Source organism: Macaca fascicularis, chromosome 8 (genome assembly GCF_037993035.2).
Source record: "Macaca fascicularis isolate 582-1 chromosome 8, T2T-MFA8v1.1".
Classification (NCBI taxonomy): domain Eukaryota; kingdom Metazoa; phylum Chordata; class Mammalia; order Primates; family Cercopithecidae; genus Macaca; species Macaca fascicularis.
The window spans coordinates 113,290,339-113,310,500 of NC_088382.1; the positions used below are offsets into that span (position 1 = coordinate 113,290,339).

Below are 20,162 nucleotides of genomic sequence, written 5' to 3' on the forward strand. Positions count from 1 at the left end.
TAGCACTTGGTAAATTGTCTAGTAATCCAGTGTCTCTGGAACTGAAACAATATTGCTCTTTCTAATTTTTCTGTCTTGTTTTTTCTCCCAGTGGGGTTTAGTCATTTACTGAGAAGCATCTCAAAGATAAGAAGTGTATCAACAGTGTTGCAGTGGAAATGTACACTATGGCACAAATGTACAAATATGTGTCATATTTCTACACTTGGAAAGATGATTCTTCTAAATGGTGGGAGAAGCTCTGATGCAGAGCTCATTCATTTGTGGGCCTGAACCTCCTGTAGTGGTGCTTGTTTTGTGTTAGCAGAGCTTCACTTAAACCTGGTGTGAGATTATCAGGGAAAAACAGGGTATTATCTGAAGTGACAGAAAAAGTTAATAAAATTGGTTTTAAAAGTTTTCATTGATATTAGGTGTAGAAAGGAAGTATACTCTTGTGATGAAGTAGATATAAGGACTCCTGGAATTTTATCTTTTAATTTACTGGCTGACTTCAGGTTAGCACTTTGAAATCTAACTTTTCTTAATGTCAGGTTTTTTGAGCTATAGTTTATTTACAGTAGAATTCACCTCTTATGTATGCAGTTGAGTGAGTTTTGACAAATATAAAATCTATCAGTATAATCAAGACATAGACTATTTCCTTTACCCCAAAAGGTTTCTTGTGCCCATCACTCTACTCCAGCCCCTGGCAACCATTAATCTGATTTTGCTTTTCCCAGAATGTCATATAAGTAAAACTATATCATGGAGAAGTAGGCAGTCTATGGTACACAAGCCAGTTCTATCCCACTGCCTGTTCGTGTATAACCAGTAAGTTAAAAACAGTTTTTTACACTTTTAAATGGTTGATTAATTTTTTTAAATTTATGATACTTTGTAATTGTAAAAACAACATAAAATTCAAATTTCAGTGCCCATAAATAAATCTTTACTGGAACACAGCTACACTCATTCATTTATATATTGTTTATGACTACTTTCTTTTCAAACTTTTTTTTTTTTTTTTTGAGACGGAGTCTTGCTCTGTCCCTCAGGCTGGAGTGCAGTGGTGTGATCTTGGCTCACTTCCGCCTCCCAGGTTAAAGCAATTCTCCTGCCTCAGCCTCCCGAGTAGCTGGGATTACAGGTGCCCACCACCATGCCTGCTGATTTTTGTATTTTTGGTAGAGATGGGTTTCACTATGTTGACCAGGCTGGTCTCGAACTCCTGACTTCAGGTGATCTGCCCACCTTGGCCTCCCAAAGTACTGGGATTACAGGCGTGAGCCACTTTACCTGGCACATACTTTTTATATCCTATTAAAAAGATATTTTCCTAACCTATCTAAGAAGTCTTTCCCAAGACCCAAATCCCAAGGTCACAAAGATTTTCTTGCATGTTTTCTTCTAGAAGTTTTATAGTTTTAGCCATTATATTTAGTTTTGCAATTCATTTTGAGTTAATTTTTGTATAAGATGTAAGATGCAAGTTGAGGTTTTTGTTTTTTACACTTGGATTTTCAATTACTATTTATGTTAGTCTGTTTTGCATTGCTATGAAGAAATACCTGGGTAATTTTTAAAGAAAAGAGTTTTATTTGGCTCATGGTTCTGCAGACTGTACCAGAAGCAAAGTGCTGTCACTGGCTTCTGGTGAGGCCTCAGAAACCCTCCATTCATGGTGGAAGGCAAAGAGGAAGCAGACATGTCACATGGCAAGAGAGAGAGCAAAGGCAGGGAGTAGTTCCAGACTTTTTAAAACAACTAGTTCTCCTGTAAACTAGCAGAGCAAGAACTCACTCTATTAGCATGAGGACAGCACCTCATTTATGAGGGATCCACCCCCATGACCCAGACAGCTCCCAACAGGCCCCACCTCCAACATTGGAGATCACATTTCAATATGAGATTTAGAGGGTACAAAACATCCAAATGATATCATTAGTTTTACATGTAAATTTCTAATTGCTTAAGAGACAATTTTTTTTTTCTCCATTGAATTACTTCAGGACCTTTGTAAAAAATGTTAATGATCACTAAGTATTGTACCACTCCTGGACTTCCCATTGCATCCATTGATATGTATCTTTATCCTTTGTCAATACCATGTTTACTTGATCACTACAGCTTTTATAGTAAGTCTTCAAATCAGGTACTTTGAGTCTTTCACCTTTCTTCTTTTTTAAAAAAATTTTTGTTTATTCCAGGATTTCACTTTTTCACATAAATTTTAGAGGTAGCTTGTCAATTTTTAATAAAAAACAATACTGGGATTTTTATTGGGAATGGCATTGATTGAATAGATTGATTTGAAGAGAATTGTGATCTTAACAATTTGAGTCTTGCCATTGGTTAATGTGGTATATTTTTCCTGTTATTTAGGTCTCCTTTGATTCTTTTATCAGTGTTTTATAGTTTTCACCATAGGAAGCTTGTTCCTATCTTGTTAGAGTTATACCTGAATCTTTTTTCTTTTTTTCTTTTTTGCTGTTGTTGCAGACTGTTTATAAAAATATTCATTTTCAATTGTTCATTACTACTAAATACAAACGTAATTGTTTTTTGTATATTTATCTTGTATCCTGTGACCTTGCTAAATTCATTTAGTTGTTACAAGAGGTTTTTTTTTTTTTTTTTTTTGCTTGTTTCTTTGAGATTTTATACAAAGACAAGTAGGGCAACTGCAAATAGTTTTCTATTTTCCTTTCTAATCTGTAAACTTTTTATTTTCATTTTATTTTCCTGCCTTAATGTAGTGGCTACAATTTTCAGTTTGATGTTGATTAGAAGTAGTGAAAGAGAACACCTTGCTTTATTACTGATCTTAGGGGAAAGCATTCAATTTTTCACCATACAGTGTGATGTTAGTGGTAGACTGTTTTACAGGTGCTTTTACTGTGCTAAGGAAGTTTCTGTCAATTCCTAGTTTGCTAAGCAGTTGTGTGACATGCTTTCTTAGCACATATTTAGGTAATCATATTAATATGACAGATTATATTGCTTGAATTTAAAATATGTATCCAAACTTACATTCCTAAGATAAACATCACCTGTTTGTGAGATACTACTCTTTAACACATTTTTGGATTTGATTTTCTAATATTTTTAGTGTTGAGGATTTTTACAAAAACTCTGCTTATGAGAAATACTTTATTGGTCTATAATTTCTTCCAGTATCTTTGTAATTTTTTTAAGTGATGGGGTCTTGCTTTGTTGACCAGGCTGGAGTACAATGTGCAATCATAGCTCTCTGCAGCCTTGCATTCCTGGGCTCAAGCAATCCTCCTGCCTCAGCCTCTTGAGTAGCTGGGACTACAGGGATATACCACCATGCCCGGCTTCTTTGTGTGGTTTTAGGGTCAGAGTAATACTGGCATTAAGAGATTAGTTGGGAGATGTTCCATCCTCTGTTTTCTGGGAGAGACTATGTAGAATTGGTATTATTTCTTCCTTCAGTGTTTGGTAGCATTCACCAATGAAACCATTGAGAACCAGAGTTTTAGATTTGGAAGGTTCTTAAACTATGAATTAAAGTTATTTAATAGATATAAAGCTTGTCAAGCTATTTTTTTTTTTTTTTTTTGGTGAATGAGGTATGCTAGTTTCTGTCTTTCAAAGGAAGACATACATACATATGGGCATACGGTTGCTTATAGTATTCCTTTGCAGTCTTTTAAATTAATTTAGATTAATTGTGACTTCTGTAGTAATCTCTGTCATTCTTGCTGTAGGTAATTTGTGTCTTGTTTTTTTTCATCATTCTAACTTGAGGTTTATCAATTTTAGTGATTTTTTTCTTGAATTTTAAAAATTTTTAAAATTTAATTTTAAATTAACAAAAATTGTGTATATTTATATAACATGATGTTTTCAAGTCTGTGTATGTTGTGGAATGATTCAATCCAGCTAATTACCATATGCATTACCTCACATACTTATTTTTGTGGTGAGAACACATTAAGTCTACCCTCTTATGATTTTCAAAATACAATATATTGTTATTTACTATAGACACCATGTTGTACAATAGATCACTTGAATCTCCCATCTAACTGAAATTTTGTATCCTTTGACCAACATCTCCCTAACCTCCCATACCCCAGTCTCCAGTGATCATAATTCTACCCTCTACATCTATGAGTTCAACTTTTTAAGATTTTACGTGTAAATGAGATCATGTAGTATTTGTCTTTCTGTGCCTGGCTTACTTCACTTAATATAATGTCCTCTGAGTTCATCTGTGTTGTCACAAATGACAGGACTTCTTTCTTTTTTAAAGCTGAATAGTGTTCCATTGTTTGTATATAACACATTTTCTTTATTGATTCATTCACTGATGGATACTTACGTTGATCTATATCTTGGCCATTGTAAATAATGCTGCAATGAACATAGGACTATGGATATCTCTTCAACATACTGGAGTCTTTACGGTTTACTATAGATAAGATCGTGTTGTCCACAAGCAGAGACAATTAAATTTCCTTTTCAATTTGGATGCCTTTTATTTCTTTCTTACGCTTAATAGCTCTTGCTAGGATTTCCATTACTGTGTTGAATATAAGTTGCAATAGTTGGCATCCTTGTCTTCTTCTTGATCTTAGAGGAAAGGTTCCAACTTTTCACCATTGAGTATGATGTTAGCTGTGGGTTTGTCATGTAACACCTGTATTGTGTTGACATATTTCTTGTATACCTAATTTAAGAGTTTGTTTATCATGAAAGGATATTGAATTTTATCAAATGCTTTTCCTGCATCTATTAAAATGATCATACGGTTTGTGTCCTTCATTCTGTTAACGTGGTGCATCACATTGGTAGAATTGTATATGTTGAACTATCTTTGCATTCTGAATTGTCAAGGAATCCAACTTAATCATAGTGGATGATCCTTTTATATGTGCAGTTGAATTCAGTTTGCTAGTATTTGGTTGAGGATTTTGCATCTATGTTCATCAAGAATATTGGCCTGTAATTTTATTATTTTTGTAGTTTATTTTCTGGCTTTAGTATCAGGGTAATGCTGGCCTCATAAAATGAGTTTGGATGCATTCTCTTCTATTCAGTGTTTTGGAAGAGTTTGAGAAGGATTGTTATTAGTTCATAGCAGTGTCTTATGATCCTTTGCATTTCTGTGGTGTGAACTTTAATGCCTGATTTCATTTAGAGCAGCCTCCTTTTTCTTAGTGTAGCTAAAAGCTTGTTGAGTTTATCTTTTTAAGAAAACAACTCTTAGTTTTATCTTTTCTATTTTTTAAAATTTCTGATTTCACTGATTTCTGCTCTGATATGTATTATTTCCCTCCTTCTACTAACTTTGGGCTTAGTTTGTTCTTCTTTTCATAGTTTCGTTGGTCGTAATTTTAGGCTGTTTATTTTGGATCTCTCTTCTTTTTTTGATCTACCCATTTATTGTTATAATTGTCCTCTTAGAATTGCCCATGCTGCATCACATATATTTTGGTGTGTGTTGTTTCCATTTTTCTTTGTCTCAAGGTATTTTTTTAACTTGCGTTTTAATTTCTTCTTTGACCCACTGGTCATTCAGGAGCATATTGTTTAATTTCCATGTGTTTGCATAGTTTCCAAAATTTCTCTTATTATTGATTTCTAGTTTTATTTCATTGTGGCCAGAGAAAAATACTTGATATAATTTTATTTTTAAAAAAATTTTTAAAGGTTTGTTTTGTGGCCTAACTTATGGTCTGCCCTTGAGAATGATCCATGTGCTGAGGGGAAGAATGTGTATTCTGCAGTCATTGGATGAGATGTTCTGTAAATACCTATTAATTCCATTTGGTCTGTAGTGCAGATTAAGTCTGATGTTTCTTTGTTGATTTTCTGTCTGGATGATCTGTCCAATGCTAAAAGTGGGGTTTTGAAGTCTCCAGCTATCATTGTATTTAGTTCTATCTCTCTTTTTAGCTCTAATAATATTTACTTTCAATATCTGGATGCTTCAGTGTTTTGTGCATGTAGATTTATAATTGTTATATTCTTTTGCTGAATTGATCCCTTTGTCATTACATAATGACCTTCTTTGTTTCTTTTTATAATTTTTGTTTTGAAATCTATTTTGTCTGATACAAGTATAGCTACTCCTGCTCCTTTTTTGGTTTCCTTTTGCAATAGGAAATCACCTTGAAGGTACAAAACTCGCTAGTAATTGTAAATGCACAGGAAAACACAAAATATTATAACACTGTGATTGTGATGTATAAAATACTGATATCTTGAATAGAAAGATTCCTTTTTCCATTCCTTTATTTTCTGTTTATGTGTATCTTTATAGGTGAAGTGTGTTACTTTTAGGCAACAGATCATTGGGTTTTCTGTTTGTTTGTTTTAATACATTCAGCTACTCCATGTGCCTTTTTTTTTTTTTTCTTTGAGATGGAGTCTTACTTTGTTGCCCAGGCTGGGGTGCAGTGGCGTAATCTCAGCTTACTGCAACGTCTGCTCCCTGGGTTCTAGTGATTCTACTGCCTCAGCCTTCTGAGTAGTTGGGGTTACAGGCATGTGCCACGATGCCCAGCTAATTATTTTTGTATTTTTACTAGAGATGGAGTTTCAGAATGTTGGCCAGGCTAGTCTCAAACTCCTGACCTCAAGTGATCCTCCCACCTCAGCCTCCCGAAGTTCTGGGATTACAGGCATGAGCCACCTCTCCTGGCCCCATGTGTCTTTTGATTGGAGAGTTTAGTTGATTTACATTCAATGTTAATAAGGATTTACCCCTGCCATTTTGTTTTTTATGGTTGCTTTATGGTCCTTTCTTCCTTCTTTCCTTCCTTCCTGTCTTCTTTGTAGTGAAGGTCAGTTTCTCTTGTGGTGTGCTTTAATTGCTCGTATTTTACTTTTTGTGTATCCATTGTGTGTTTTTTCATTTGAGGTTACCATGAAGTTAACAAATAACATATCAGAATCCATTATTTTAAACTGATGACAACTTAACACTGACTGCATAAACTAATAAGCAAAAACAAAACTAATAAAAATACTATACTTAACCTTTATTCCCCTGCTTATTATCTTTGTTGTTTCTGTTTATATCTTATTATAGTGTCTATGTCTCGAAAAGTTTTTGTAGTTACTATTTTTGATGCATTCATCTTTTAATCTTTCTATTTAAGATATCAGTAGTTTATACACCACAATCAGTGTTATAATATTTTGTGTTTTTCATGCATTTACTATTACTAGTGAGTTTTGTATCTTCAGGTGATTTCCTATTGCTCATTAACATTCTTCTTTGAGATTGAAGAACTCCCTTTAGCATTTCTTTTTTTTTTTTCCAGATGGAGTCTCGCTCTGTCGCCCAGGCTGGAGTGAGTGGCCGGATCTCAGCTCACTGCAAGCTCCGCCTCCCGGGTTCACCCCATTCTCCTGCCTCAGCCTCCCGAGTAGCTGGGACTACAGGCGCCGCCACCTCGCCCGGCTAGTTTTTTGTATTTTTTAGTAGAGACGGGGTTTCACCGTGGTCTCGATCTCCTGACCTTGTGATCCGCCCGTCTCGGCCTCCCAAAGTGCTGGGATTACAGGCTTGAGCCACCGCGCCCGGCCCCTTTAGCATTTCTTGTTGGCAGGTCTGATGTTGATTAAATCCCTCAGCTTTTGTTTGTCGGGGGAAGTCTTGATTCCTTTATATTTGAAGGATATTTTTACTGGATGTACTATTCTAGGAGAAAAGTTGTTTTCTTTCAACACTTTGAATAATCATGTTACTTTCTCTTGGCCTGTAAGGTTTCCACTAAGAAGTCTGCTGCCAGACATACTGGAGCTTCATTCTATGTTGTCTCTTTCTTTTCTCTTGCTGCTTTTGGGATTCTTTCTTTATCCTTTACTTTTGGGAGTTTGGTTATTAAATGCCTTGAGGTAGTCTTCTTTGGGTTAAATCTGCTTGGTGTTCTATAACTTGCTTGTGCTCGAATATTGATATCTTTCTTTAGGTTTGGGAAGTTCTCTGTTACTATCCCTTTGAACAAACTTTTACCCCTATCTCTATCTATATCTTTAAGGCCAATAACTCTTAGATTTGCCATTTTGAGGCTATTTTCTAGATCTCGTAGGTGTACTTTAGTGTTTCTTATTCTTTTTTTTCTCTTCTGACCATGTATTTTCAAATAGCCTGTTTTCAAGGTCATTAATTCTTTCTTCTGCTTGATCAAGTCTGCTATGAAGAAACTCATGCATTCTTCAGTATGTCAGTTGCATTTTTCAACTCTAGAATTTCTACTTGATTCTTTTACATTATTTTAATCTCTTTGTTAAATTTATCTGATAGGATCCTGAATTCCTTCTCCATGGTATCTTGAATTTCATTGAGCTTCCTCAAAACAGCTATTTTGAATTCCTCTGTCTTAAAGGACACATATTTCTGTCTCTCTGGGATTGCTCCCTAGTGCCTTACTTAGTCTGTTTAGTGTGGTCATGTCTTCCTGGATGGTCTTGATGCTTGTGGGTATTCTTTGGTTTCTGGGGATCAAAGAGTAGAGTATTTATTGTAGTCTTCACAGTCTGGGGTTGTTTGTACCCATCCTTCTTGGTAAAGCTTTCCAGGTATTTGAAGGGACTTGGATATTGTGATCGATGTCTTTGATCAGTGTAGCTGTGTCATCACAAGGGGCCACACCAATCCTAGGAATGCTGCAGACTCATAGCGGTACTGCCTTGGATAAGGTCTTGGGTAAAATCTGGAAGAATTCTCCGGATTACTAGGCAGAGACTCTTGTTCTCTTTCCTTATTCTCTCCCAAACAAATGGAGTCTCTCTGTCTCTCTCTCTCTCTCTCTGTCTCTCTCTCTCTCTGTGGGGCTGCCTGAGGTTGGGGAAGAGTGACACAAGTACCCCTGTGGCCACCACCAATGAGACTGCGCTGGGTCAGACCTAAAGCCAGCCCAGCCTTGTGCCTCACTGAAGGCTTACAGCAACCCCTGCCTGAGTACCACCTGTGTTCACTCAAGGTTTAAGGGCTTTACAATCTGCAAGTGCTGAAGCCAGCCAGGCTTTTGTCCTTTTCTTCAGGATAGTGAGTTGCCTCCCTTTCCCACACAGGCTGAGAAATGGTATTTCAGAGCCAGGGCCTGGAGTCAGAAATCTTAGGAATCTACCTGGTGCTCTATTCTACTGCCCCTGAGCTGGCACCCAAGCCACAAGACCAAGTTCTTCCCACTCTTCTCTCTTTTTTCCACAAACAGTGAAGTCTCTTCCTATGACTACAACAACTGGGAATTTGTTGAAGCCAGCACATCTGTGAGTCTCACTGAAGGCCCATGGCGAGTACTGCCTGGGCATTCCTGCTGTCTATTCAGAGCCTAAAGCTTTTTAGTCAGCAGGTGATGAATCGTGCTAGGACTGGGTTCTTTCCTTCAAGGCAGTGGGTTCCTTTCTGGCCCAGAGTTTGTCTAAAAATGTTGTCTGGGAGCTAGGGCCTGGAATGGGGGCCTCACAACTCTGCCTGGTACCATATTCTACTGTGGCTGGTATCCAAGGTGCCAGACAAAGTCCTTTATACTCTTCCAAGTGAGGGATAGAGTCTCAGAATTGTGAGCTCTGCTACCTGGGGTTGAAGGAGGGGTGATGCAAGCACTCCCTTTGCCACCTCAGCTGGTATCTCACTGGGTTGCATGCTCCCCTCATTCACTGGCTTTGAGCCCAGCACAGAATCAGGAATTGCCCAGGAATTGTGGTCCTTGTGGCATGGACTGCCTTTCAGGTTTATTTAGGACCCCAGACCCCTTTAGCTCATGGTGATGGGGCTTGCCTTTGCCTGAACTCTGGTTCCTACTCCTGGGATGGGCAATTCCCTTCTGGCTAGGGCTGGTCTAAATGCTCCCTCTATGAGGGGTGGCTGAGTTCTGCCTAGTGTTGCTTTCATCTGTGACAGGTCATCACTGAGTTTCAATGCAGAGTCCCACAGTTACTACACTCTCCCTTCCGTAAGTTCGCAGATTCTCTTCCTGCACTCTGTGGCTGCTGCTGATAGGTGAAGGAGGGATGACATCAAGAATTTAAGACTGTCTTTTCTACCCTCTTCAGTGCCTCTTTTTTATATATAAAGTTAAAACAAGGTACTGTGATTGCTCACTTGGTCTTTGGTTCTTATGACAGTGCTTTTTTTTGTGTGAATAGTTGTTCAATTTGGTGTTCCTGTGAGAAGGATGATTAATGGAGGCTTCTCTTCCACCATCTTCTTATACTTCCTTGCTGGAAATGATTGCTTTTTTGGTAGTGTTATATCTCCTTGGTTTTTCATGATTATGCTTACCTTCTGCTGATGTCTATGTATGTAGGAAGTGGGGACTTATTCCAGTCTGTTTAGATTGTCTTTGTCTGGAAAATGTCTTCACCAGTCAGCCCGTGTGGTGATTCTGGGCAAGCTGTTTGCATGGTTGGTAGGTGGGCTTGTTGCTGGAATTCTTGAGCAGACTGAACCAGTGCCTGGGTCAGCAGGTGTGTGTCCCTCGTCCCTGGGTTCGTTGGGTTGGGCTTTGATCCTGGAACCTCTGTTGTGGACCGATTCATTTGGTCTGTAGGCTTTGTCCTCAAATCTGTTTCTGTGGTAACTGACCTTAAACTTGGGCCCACAGAGGCTGACCTGGCATTGAAGTTGGCCTTGAGCCTGTGTCAGGAGGGGCTGGCTAGGTGTTGGGATGGCGTTAGTGCACAGGTGCACTGGGATGGACCTTGTGACCATGGGACCTGACCTGTTGCTTGGTTGGTCCTGGGGCCTGAGTCTTTTAGGGTGGAACTTGTTTTGTGTCCGCAAGAGTGGCTTTGGACACTCTTTCCGTATGGTTTGTCTTGGCACTGGGTTCTACTGCCATACTATTGGTCTGTTGGTCTGTTGGAGTGTGACTTTACAAGGGCTGGCCTGGAGGGTGGGGCCTCAGGGACCAGCATGGCATTGTGTATGCCTAGAATCTGTTTTTGCAGGTTCTGACCTTTGCCTTAGACCAGGATGCTAACCTGTCGCTGTGTTGGGCTGATGTTTACAGTGGTGTGGGCCTCTGTTTTACTGGGCTGGTCTGAAACCTGAAGGAAGCCTGGAGGCTAGGACTACGGGAGCTGGTCTTGTGCTGAGTGGGCCTGGACCTTGTACCTGCAGGTGCCACCCTGGAGGCTGGGTCTTTGTGTGCTGGCTTGATGACTGGGGTTTTAGGCACTTGTGCTGTGCTGGGACATGCCTTGTAACCTGGGGCCATGTGAGCCAGTATAATAATGGGAGTATTCAGGAGTCCAGGATGGCTGGGGCTGTCCTGGCTCTGTAATATGCCTGGAGGTTGCATGTAGACCTTGTCCACTGGACAGGCCTGGAACCTAGAGCTGTGGGATCTCACCTGATGCCAGGGTGGGCTGGGAGGCTTGGTCTGCAGATAACAAACAGCCTGGATCGTGGGCTATGGGGGCTGGTTTGGTGCTAGGTGTGCCTGGAGCCTATATCCACAGAGGCTTGTCTGGAGGCTGGTTCTGAGGGTGCTAGCCTGATGATTGAGCTGCAGGGCCTGGCCTGATGCTGGTGTGTGCCTGAAGCCTGGGGTCATGGGAGCCAGCCTGGTACTGAGGGCATTGTAGAAGTCTGGAGTCATCCTAGAGATTGGGCAGGCCCAAAGACCAAGTCTGGTGGTCAGGCATGGAGCCTGGGGATGTGGGATTTGTTCTGGCACGGGAGTGGACCTGGAGGCTCCATCTGTGTGTACAACCCTGACGTCTGAGACTGTGGGGGTCTGCCTAGCACTGCATTTTACTGGTGAAACAGTAAACAATTGCCTGGTATTGGAGTTCAAGGCAGAGTTGAGTGTTCTGTTCTCTCTTTTTCTCCTTAGCAATGAGTATCTCTGTTTATCTCTGTGGTTGGGGAGGGATGAACAGGAAATGTTAAACTGTTCTTCTTGCCCTGTTCAGTGCGTCTTTTATTTTTTTTGCTACACTCAGTTGCTATAATCTCCCACCTGGTTTCCTTAGGTCTCATGAAGGTATTTTCACATGTGAACAGTTGTTCAAGTTGATGTTGCTGTTGAGGGACAAATGTTGGAAAGTCCTATTCTTTTAACTTGCTTATGTCAGTCTCCACTGATTTTTTTCATAAAACCAGCATTTGGTTTCATTGATTTCTGTTCTAATCTCTTGTATTTCTTCTGCTTTCTTTGGGTTTAATTTTCTATTTTTCCTAAGTTTTTGAGACACATTTTATTTTTAATATAAGCGTGTATTTCTTTTTCTAGGTCTCTTTTTCCATATGGTACTTCCAAGGAGTATCATATTCTTTCTGTTTTAAGAACTTCCTTTAAGTTCCATGCAGTGAAGGTCTACTGCCAATGAATTTCTTCAATACGTGTCCATCTGGAAAAGTTTTTATTTTTAAATTTTATTCATTTTTATAATTTTTATTTACTTATTTATATTTTTCAAAGCCTAATTTCACTGTGTATGAGATTCTGGGTTGTCAGGTTTTTTTTTTTTTTTCTCTCAATTTATAGACATGACTCCAAAGCTTTCCAGCTTGCATGGTTTCTCAAGAGTAATCTTCTCTAATTCTTATCATTGGGTCTCGCTACACAATGTGTATTTTTTTTTGGCCGCTTTCAAAGTTTTTTCTTTATCTTTGGGTTTTAGCAGTTTGACTATGAAGGCAAACTAGGAGCATGTGTTTATGTTTGGTATTTGATTTGACATTTGTGCTTCCAGGGATTCTCTGAGGTTTTTGTGTTTAATTTGGTGTCTTTCATTAGTTTTGGAAAATTTTTGGTCATAATCCCTTCAAATATTTCCTTCATTTCTATTCTTTTTCTGTGAACAGTTATACATATGGTAGGTTGGGTTAACTCTTGGATGCACTGTTGTTTTATATTCCCCACTTATATATATTTTTCTTTTTATTTTAGTTTGGATAATTTTTATTGACTAATTTTTAAAGTTTATTTATATTTGCCTCAGCACTTTCAAGTCTACCCAAGAGCCCCCAAAATGAAGGAATTCTTCATTTTTAATAGCATGTAAATTTTCTTCCATTGGACTGGAGCGCCTATGTAGTATTTTTTCTCTCTCTGGATTCTTTATATCACTCTTATTGAAAGACTGTGTCTCAGTGATTTGAAGTTCATAGGTCTTGACCTCACTGTGTAAGTCAAATTAGCTTTCTGTATTTCTGAAGTTAAATGGTAGAAAAATAATATTGTAAGTATTTTAGAACATGTGATTGAAAATGTACTCCAAATGGTAGATAGAAATTTAGAAATATAATCTCAAGAAATATTTCCATGAACGTGTATTATATTAATTGGTTATTTAATATGTATATTAGAAGGTGGAGACTGGCTATGGTGGTCCACACCTATAATCATAGCACTTTAGGAGGTTGAGGCAGGTGAATGCCTTGAGGTCAGGAGTTCGAGACCAGCCTGGTCAACGTGGCGAAACCCCATCTCTACTAAAAGTATAAAAATTAGCTGACATGGTGGTGTGTGCCTGTAGTCCTAGCTATTCAGGAGGCTGAGGTGGGAGAATTGCTTAAACTGGGGAGGCAGAGGTTACAGTGAGCCAAGATCGCACCACTGCGCTTTAGCCTGGGCAGCAGAGTGAGACTTCGTCTCAAAAAAGAAGGTGGAACTAGTTGCAATACTTTTGCAAATAGTGTGCCATGAAAAGTGTTAATTTATCATCAGAAAATTAAATTTTCATTCTTTTTATTCTCATCTTGTATATTTTTTGGTTATAAAATTGTGTCTATAAATTGTGATAATTTTTCCTTTAGAGAGCATCAGGAAACCAATTTTTTTCTTATTTATTTTCTCTACAGAAAACTGCATCAGCAGTTTGAAATGTATAAGGAACAGGTAAAGAAGATGGGAGAAGAATCACAGCAACAGCAAGAACAGAAGGGTGATGCGCCAACCTGTGGTATCTGCCACAAAACAAAGTTTGCTGATGGATGTGGCCATAACTGTTCATATTGCCAAACAAAGTTCTGTGCTCGTTGTGGAGGTCGAGTGTCATTACGCTCAAACAAGGTACAGAAATGAAAATTACAATTCTCTTCTAGTTAAGCTTATTGTATTTATCCATTTGCGTTACAGAGTATGTTAATTCAACCCAAATAATGCTTTGTTGAAATTAGCAAAAACAATATATTAAAATGCTTGTGGCCAGGCGTGGTGGCTCATGCCTGTAATCTTAGCCCTTTGGTAGGCCGAGGTGGGCAGATCACTTTAGCCCAGGAATTCTAGACTAGCCTGGGTAACATGAAACCCTGTCTCTACAAAAAAAAAAAAAAAAAAAAAAAGACACACAAAAATTAGCCAGGCATGGTGGCAGGCTCCTATAGTCCTAGCTACTCAGGAGGCAGAGGTGGGAGGATGACCTGAGCCAGAGAGGTCAAGGCTGTGGTGAGCCATGATTGTGCCACTGTACTCCAGCCTGGGTGACAGAGTGAAACCATGTCTCAAAAAAAAAAAAAAAGTTTGGGCCGGGCGCCATGGCTCAAACCTGTAATCCCAGCACTTTGGGAGGCCGAGGTGGGCAGATCACGAGGTCAGGAGTTTGAGACCAGCCTGGCCAATATGGTGAAACCCCGTCTCTACTAAAAAATACAAGAGTTAGCTGGGCGTGGTGGTGTGCGCCTATAGTCCCAGCTACTCAGGAGGCTGAGGCAGGAGAACTGCACTTCAGCCTGGGCAACAGATACTCCGTCTCAAAAAAAAAAGTTTGTGTCAGTAAAGTCTTTAGACTTTGCATTTATCTACTTACTAATCTTATCACCTACTTATTTATTTAAGTAATTTTTAAATAGGAAGCTATTGTTTTACATACATTACTTAGACATAATTGTGGAAATTAGTTCTCCTGTGTGATTTCATTTCTTCATTTTCTTCATTAATCCCCATTTTTCATTATTTTGTTTTGCTAAGAACTAACCACTTCTAATTGTTTCCCCTGGATTACCTGATTATGATTTTTTTTTTCTTGACTAGGTACATTGACTAGAAACTGCAGTATAATTTTGAATAAAATGGATAAAAGCAGACATTCCATTGTATTGTTCTTAATCTTAGGGAGAAAGCCCTTAGTCTTCACTATCAGGTATAATGTTAGCTGTACGCTTTTCATAGATGCCATCTATTCCTACTTTGCTGAGTTTGTTGTTGTTGTTTGGTTGGTTTTGTAAGATCAGGAATAGATGTTGGATTTTGCCAAGTGCCTTTTCTCCATCTGTTTAGATTAATCATACATATTTTTATTTTGTTTGTTAATGTGGTGAAATACATTGGTTGATTTTTATATGTTAAATCAGCTTTTATTACTGGGATAAACCCCGTTTTGTCATGATGGATTATCTCTTTTATATATTAATGGATTTGATTTGATTATTTTTGTTTTAGGGATGAGTGTCTTGCTATGTTGCCTAGGCTGGAATTGAACTCCTGGGCTCAAGTGTTCCTTCTGCCTCAGCCTCCCAAGTAGCTAGGATGACAGATACATGCCATGGTGCCTGGCTGATTTAATAAAATTTTGTTTACAACTTTTGCTTCTATGTTCATGAGGCATGTGTCTGTATTATTCTTCCTTGTAATGTTTTTCTTTGGTTTTGGTATTGGGATAATGCTGGCCTGATAAAATGTGTTGGGAAGTATTTCCTCCTCTTCAACATTTTGGAAGAGATTGTGTAGAACTGGTAGATTACACCAGTGAAGGCATGTGGGCATGCAATTTTATTTGTTGGGAAGGTTTTTAAGTAAAGTTTGTTTTCTTAGTGGATATGGGGTTATTCAGGTTATATTTCCTGAATAAGGTTTCATTGTTATATCTTAGTTTGTCTACTTTCTTATAAGTGGTTGAATTTATTGGCATGAACTTGTTCATAGTATTCCATTATTAGTCTTTTAGTATCTATGGAATCTGCAGTGATGCTACCTCTTTCATTCCTGATATTGGTAATTTGTATCTTTTTTGTTCCTGCTCAACCTGGCTAGAGAAGGGATCTTACTCTGTTGCCCATGCTGGATTGTAGTGGCACAACCACAGCTCACTGCAGTCTTGACCCCCTGGGCTCAGGTAATCTTGTCACTTTGGGCTCCCAAGTAGCAGGGACTATGGGTGTGTGCCACCATGCCCTACTAATTTTTAAAATTATTTTTGTAGCGATGGGGCCTTGCTGTGTTGCCCAGGCTGATCTTGAGCTTCTGGCCTCAAGCAGTTCTCCCACTTTGGCTTCCCAAAGTGCTGGGACTACAGGTGTGAGCCACCACGCCTGGCCCAGATTTTTGTTTTATTGATTTTTCTTTGTTGTTGATTTCTGCTTTGATCTTTGATCTTTTTTCTTTTCTTTTTGTTTCTTTTCTTGTCTTGTCTTTTTCTGCTTACTTTGGGTTTAATTTTACCTTTTTTACTTTCTTAAAATAGAAGCTGAGGTCATTGCCTTGATACTTTTCTTCTTTTCTAAATTAGGAGTCACATTTCTATAAATTTTCCCTAAGTACTACTTTACTGGCATCATCACAATTCTCGTGTGTTGTTTCTTCGTTTTATTAAGTTAAAAATACTTTCTCATTTTTCTTTTCTTCTTTTACCTATAGATAATTTAGAAGTATGTTATTTATTTTTCAAATATTGTGTGGTTCCTAGGGATCTTTTTGTTAATGATTTCTAATTTACCTCTCTTGTGGTCTTAGAATATACTTTATATGTCTTGAATCATTTGGAATTTGTTGATACTTATTTTATGGCCCAGAATATAGTTTACTTTGGTAAGTGCTTTATGTGCACTTAAGAAGCATGCATATTCTTCTGTTTTTGGCCAGAATATTTTAAAATGCCCATTCAAGGCCAATTTCATTGATAGAGTCATTTAAGTCTGCTATCTCACTGTTGATTTCCTGCCTATTCTATTAGTTGTTAAGAGAGGGGTTTTGAAATATATAATATGTAGATTTGTCTGTTTCTCCTTGGAGTTCTATTAGTTATAGTTTTATGTATTTTTAGGCTCTGTTTTTAGGGACATAAACATTAGGATTGTTATATCCTCTAGTTTAACAGACCCCTTTTTATTAAGTGATATTCTTTATTTTTGATAATATTCTTTGCTCTGAAATTCACTTGGTCTAATATATATATATATACAGACCAAGTCTCTCTCTCTCTCTCTCTATCTAGATATATATTTGGAAATGGAATTGCATATATGTATTGCCTTAGGTATTAGCATAGTATATGTTCTTCTATTATTTTACTTAAAATTTGTTTGTTTGAAGTACTTTTCTTATAGCCAGCATATAGTTGGATCTTGCTTTATTATCCAACCTGATAATCTCTTCCTTTTTATTGGATGTTTATAAAATGTACATTTACTGTGATTATGGATATGGTTTCATTTGATAACATCATCTTGCTTTTTGATTTTGTCTTATGTCATCTGTTCTTTGTTTTTTCATTTTTAGCCTTTTTTAAGCCTTTTTTGAGATTACTCAAGTTTTTTTATGATTCGTATTTTCTCCTTTGTTGGCTTAATAGCTGTAACTGTTTTGTTATTTTATTAAGTTATTCAAGATTTGTGGAATACATATTTAAATTATTGTTGTCAACCTTCAACTGATATTACACTATTTCATGTGTATTATAAGAAGCTTACAATAATGTTGGATTCTATGTTACTGGTGTCATATTTTACTTTTATTCATTTTATAAACCCCACAATATATTGTTATTCTTTTTGTATAAAAAGTTTATCTTCCAAGAGTTTCAAATATTAAATAATTTTTGAAAAGAACTATATTTATACTATATTTATTCTTGTAGTTGTTGCTGGCATTGTTTGTTTTTGTAGATCTATAATTATATCTGGTATCATATTTTGTCTGTCTTAAGTATTTCCTTCAGTATTTCTTGAAGGGCAAGTCTGCTGCTAATGAATGGTTTCAATTTTTTTCATGCTGAAAATTTTGCCTTCATTTTTTAAAAAGATATTTTTGCTGATTGTGGAATTCTTGGTTGACAGTTTTTGTCTTTCAGTATTTTTAAATTGAAAATTTATGGATACATAATATTTAATAGTCATACATATTAATGTGGTATATGTGATAATGATAACAATTGTACAATGTGTAATGATTAAATCTGGATAATTGGGATATCTGTCACAGCAGACAATGACCATTTCATTGTTTGGGGAACATCCCAAATCTTTTCTCCCAGCTATTTTGAAATATACAGTGAATTACTGTTAACCATAGTCTCTTTCTTATTGTAACTGAGCACTGACCTTGTGTTTTCTATCTAATTATATTTTTATACCCATTAACCAACTGCTCTTTATTCCCGCTTCCTCCTACCCTTCCCAGCCTCCAGTAATTACCATTCTATTTACTACCTGCATGAAATCAATTTTTTCTCCCCCATATGAATGAGAACATGTGGTATTTGTCTTTCCGGGCCTGGCCTGTTTCACTTAACACAATGACATCCAGTTCCATCTGTGTTGCTGCAAATGAGAGGATTTTATTCTTTTTTAGGGCCGAATAATATTCCATTGTGTATATATACAACATTTTAAAATTCTTTCATCTGTTGATGGTCACTTAGGGTGATTTGCTATCTTGGCTATTGTGAATATGCTTCAATAAGCAGGGGAGTACAGGTATCTCTTCAATACGTTTATTTCCTTTCTTTTGGGTACAGACCCGATAGTGCTGGATCATATGGTGGTTCTATTTTTAGGCTTTTTTCGAGGAACCTCTATACTCTTCTCCATAGTGGCTGTACTAATTTATATTCCTACCAACAGTATACAAGTGTTCACCTTTGTCTGCATCCTTGTTAACAGTTGTTATTTTCTTTTTCATAATTGTGATTTTAATGAGGGTGAGATGATATCACATTGTGGCTTTAATTTGCATTTCTCTGATAATTAGTAATGTTGATCATTTTTTTCATATACCTGTTGGATATTTCTATTCTTTTGAGAAATGTCTATTTATATCTTTTGTCCATTTTTAAATCTGATTATTTTTTATTTTGCTATTGAGTTGTTAGAGTTTTTTGTATATTCTAGTTATTAATCCATTATTAGATAATTTGTAAATATATTCTTTCATTCTGCGGGCTATCTCTTCACTCTATTGATTGTTTCCTTTGCTAGGCATGATCTTTTAGCTTGATATAATTTCATTTGTCAATATTTGCTTTTGTTGTCTGTTTTTGAGGTCTTATACAATAAATATTTGCCTAGACCAGTGGTTTTTTTTTTTTTTTTTTTATAGTAGTAGTGAAACAGTTTCAGGTCTTAAGATTTAAGTCTTTATTTTGATTTGATTTTTATATATGGTGACAGAATTCTAGTTTCATTCTGCATATGGATACTTAATTTTCTCAGAACCATTATTTAAGAGACAGTCCTTTACCTGGTGTTTATACTTGGTACTTTTGTTGAACATGACTTAGCTGTAGATGCATTGATTTATTTCTGAATTCTGTGTTCTTTTCCCCGAGTCTATGTCTGTTTTTATGCTAGTACCATGCTGTTTTGGTTACTCTAGCTTTATAGTATATTTTGAGGTCAGGTGATGTAATTACTCCAGCCTTTTTATTTTTTTTTCCCTTTGTCTTATGGCTAAGAATTGCTTTGGCTGTCTAGCATCTTTTTGGTTCCATTAGAGTTTTAGGATTTTTTTTTTCTGTTTTGTGAAGAATGTTACTGGGTGTTTTTGTTTGTTTTGTTGATCCACTGAGCTCAAATGATTCTCCTGCCTCGGCCTTTTGAGTAGCTGGGACTATAGTATGCATCACCATACTTGGCTGATTTTTTGATTTTTTTTGTAGATATGAGGTCTCACTATGTTGCCCTGGCTGGTTTCACTCTCACACTTCTGTCATTGTTTTTTGTTTGTTTGTTTGTTTTGTTTTTAAGACAAAGTCTTCCTCTTTTGCCCAGGCTGGAGTGCAGTGGCATCATCTCGGCTCACTGCAACCTCCACCTCGCAAGTTCACATGATTCTCCTGCCTCAGCCTTCTGAGTAGCGGGGATTACAGGCATACACCACCACATCCAGCTAAATTTTGTATTCATAGTAGAGACAGGGTTTTGCCATATTGGCTAGGCTGGTCTCTAACTTCTGACCTCAAGTGATCCACCCATTCAGACTCCCAAAGTGCTGGAATTACAGACATGAGCCACCAGGCCTGGCCTGTTA

General features: G+C 37.4%; 1 protein-coding gene across 26 annotated transcripts in view; it reads left to right on the forward strand.

Annotated features, from left to right (window-relative positions):
- Positions 1-20,162, forward strand: part of RIMS2 (regulating synaptic membrane exocytosis 2) — a 753,111-nt gene that overhangs the window by 168,784 nt on the left and 564,165 nt on the right. For all 26 annotated transcript variants that reach the window (XM_073999244.1, XM_073999245.1, XM_073999258.1 and 23 more), the window contains one exon: positions 13,781-13,991. In XM_073999244.1, the coding sequence (XP_073855345.1) occupies positions 13,781-13,991 (211 nt within the window). The remainder of the gene's footprint in view (positions 1-13,780; positions 13,992-20,162) is intronic.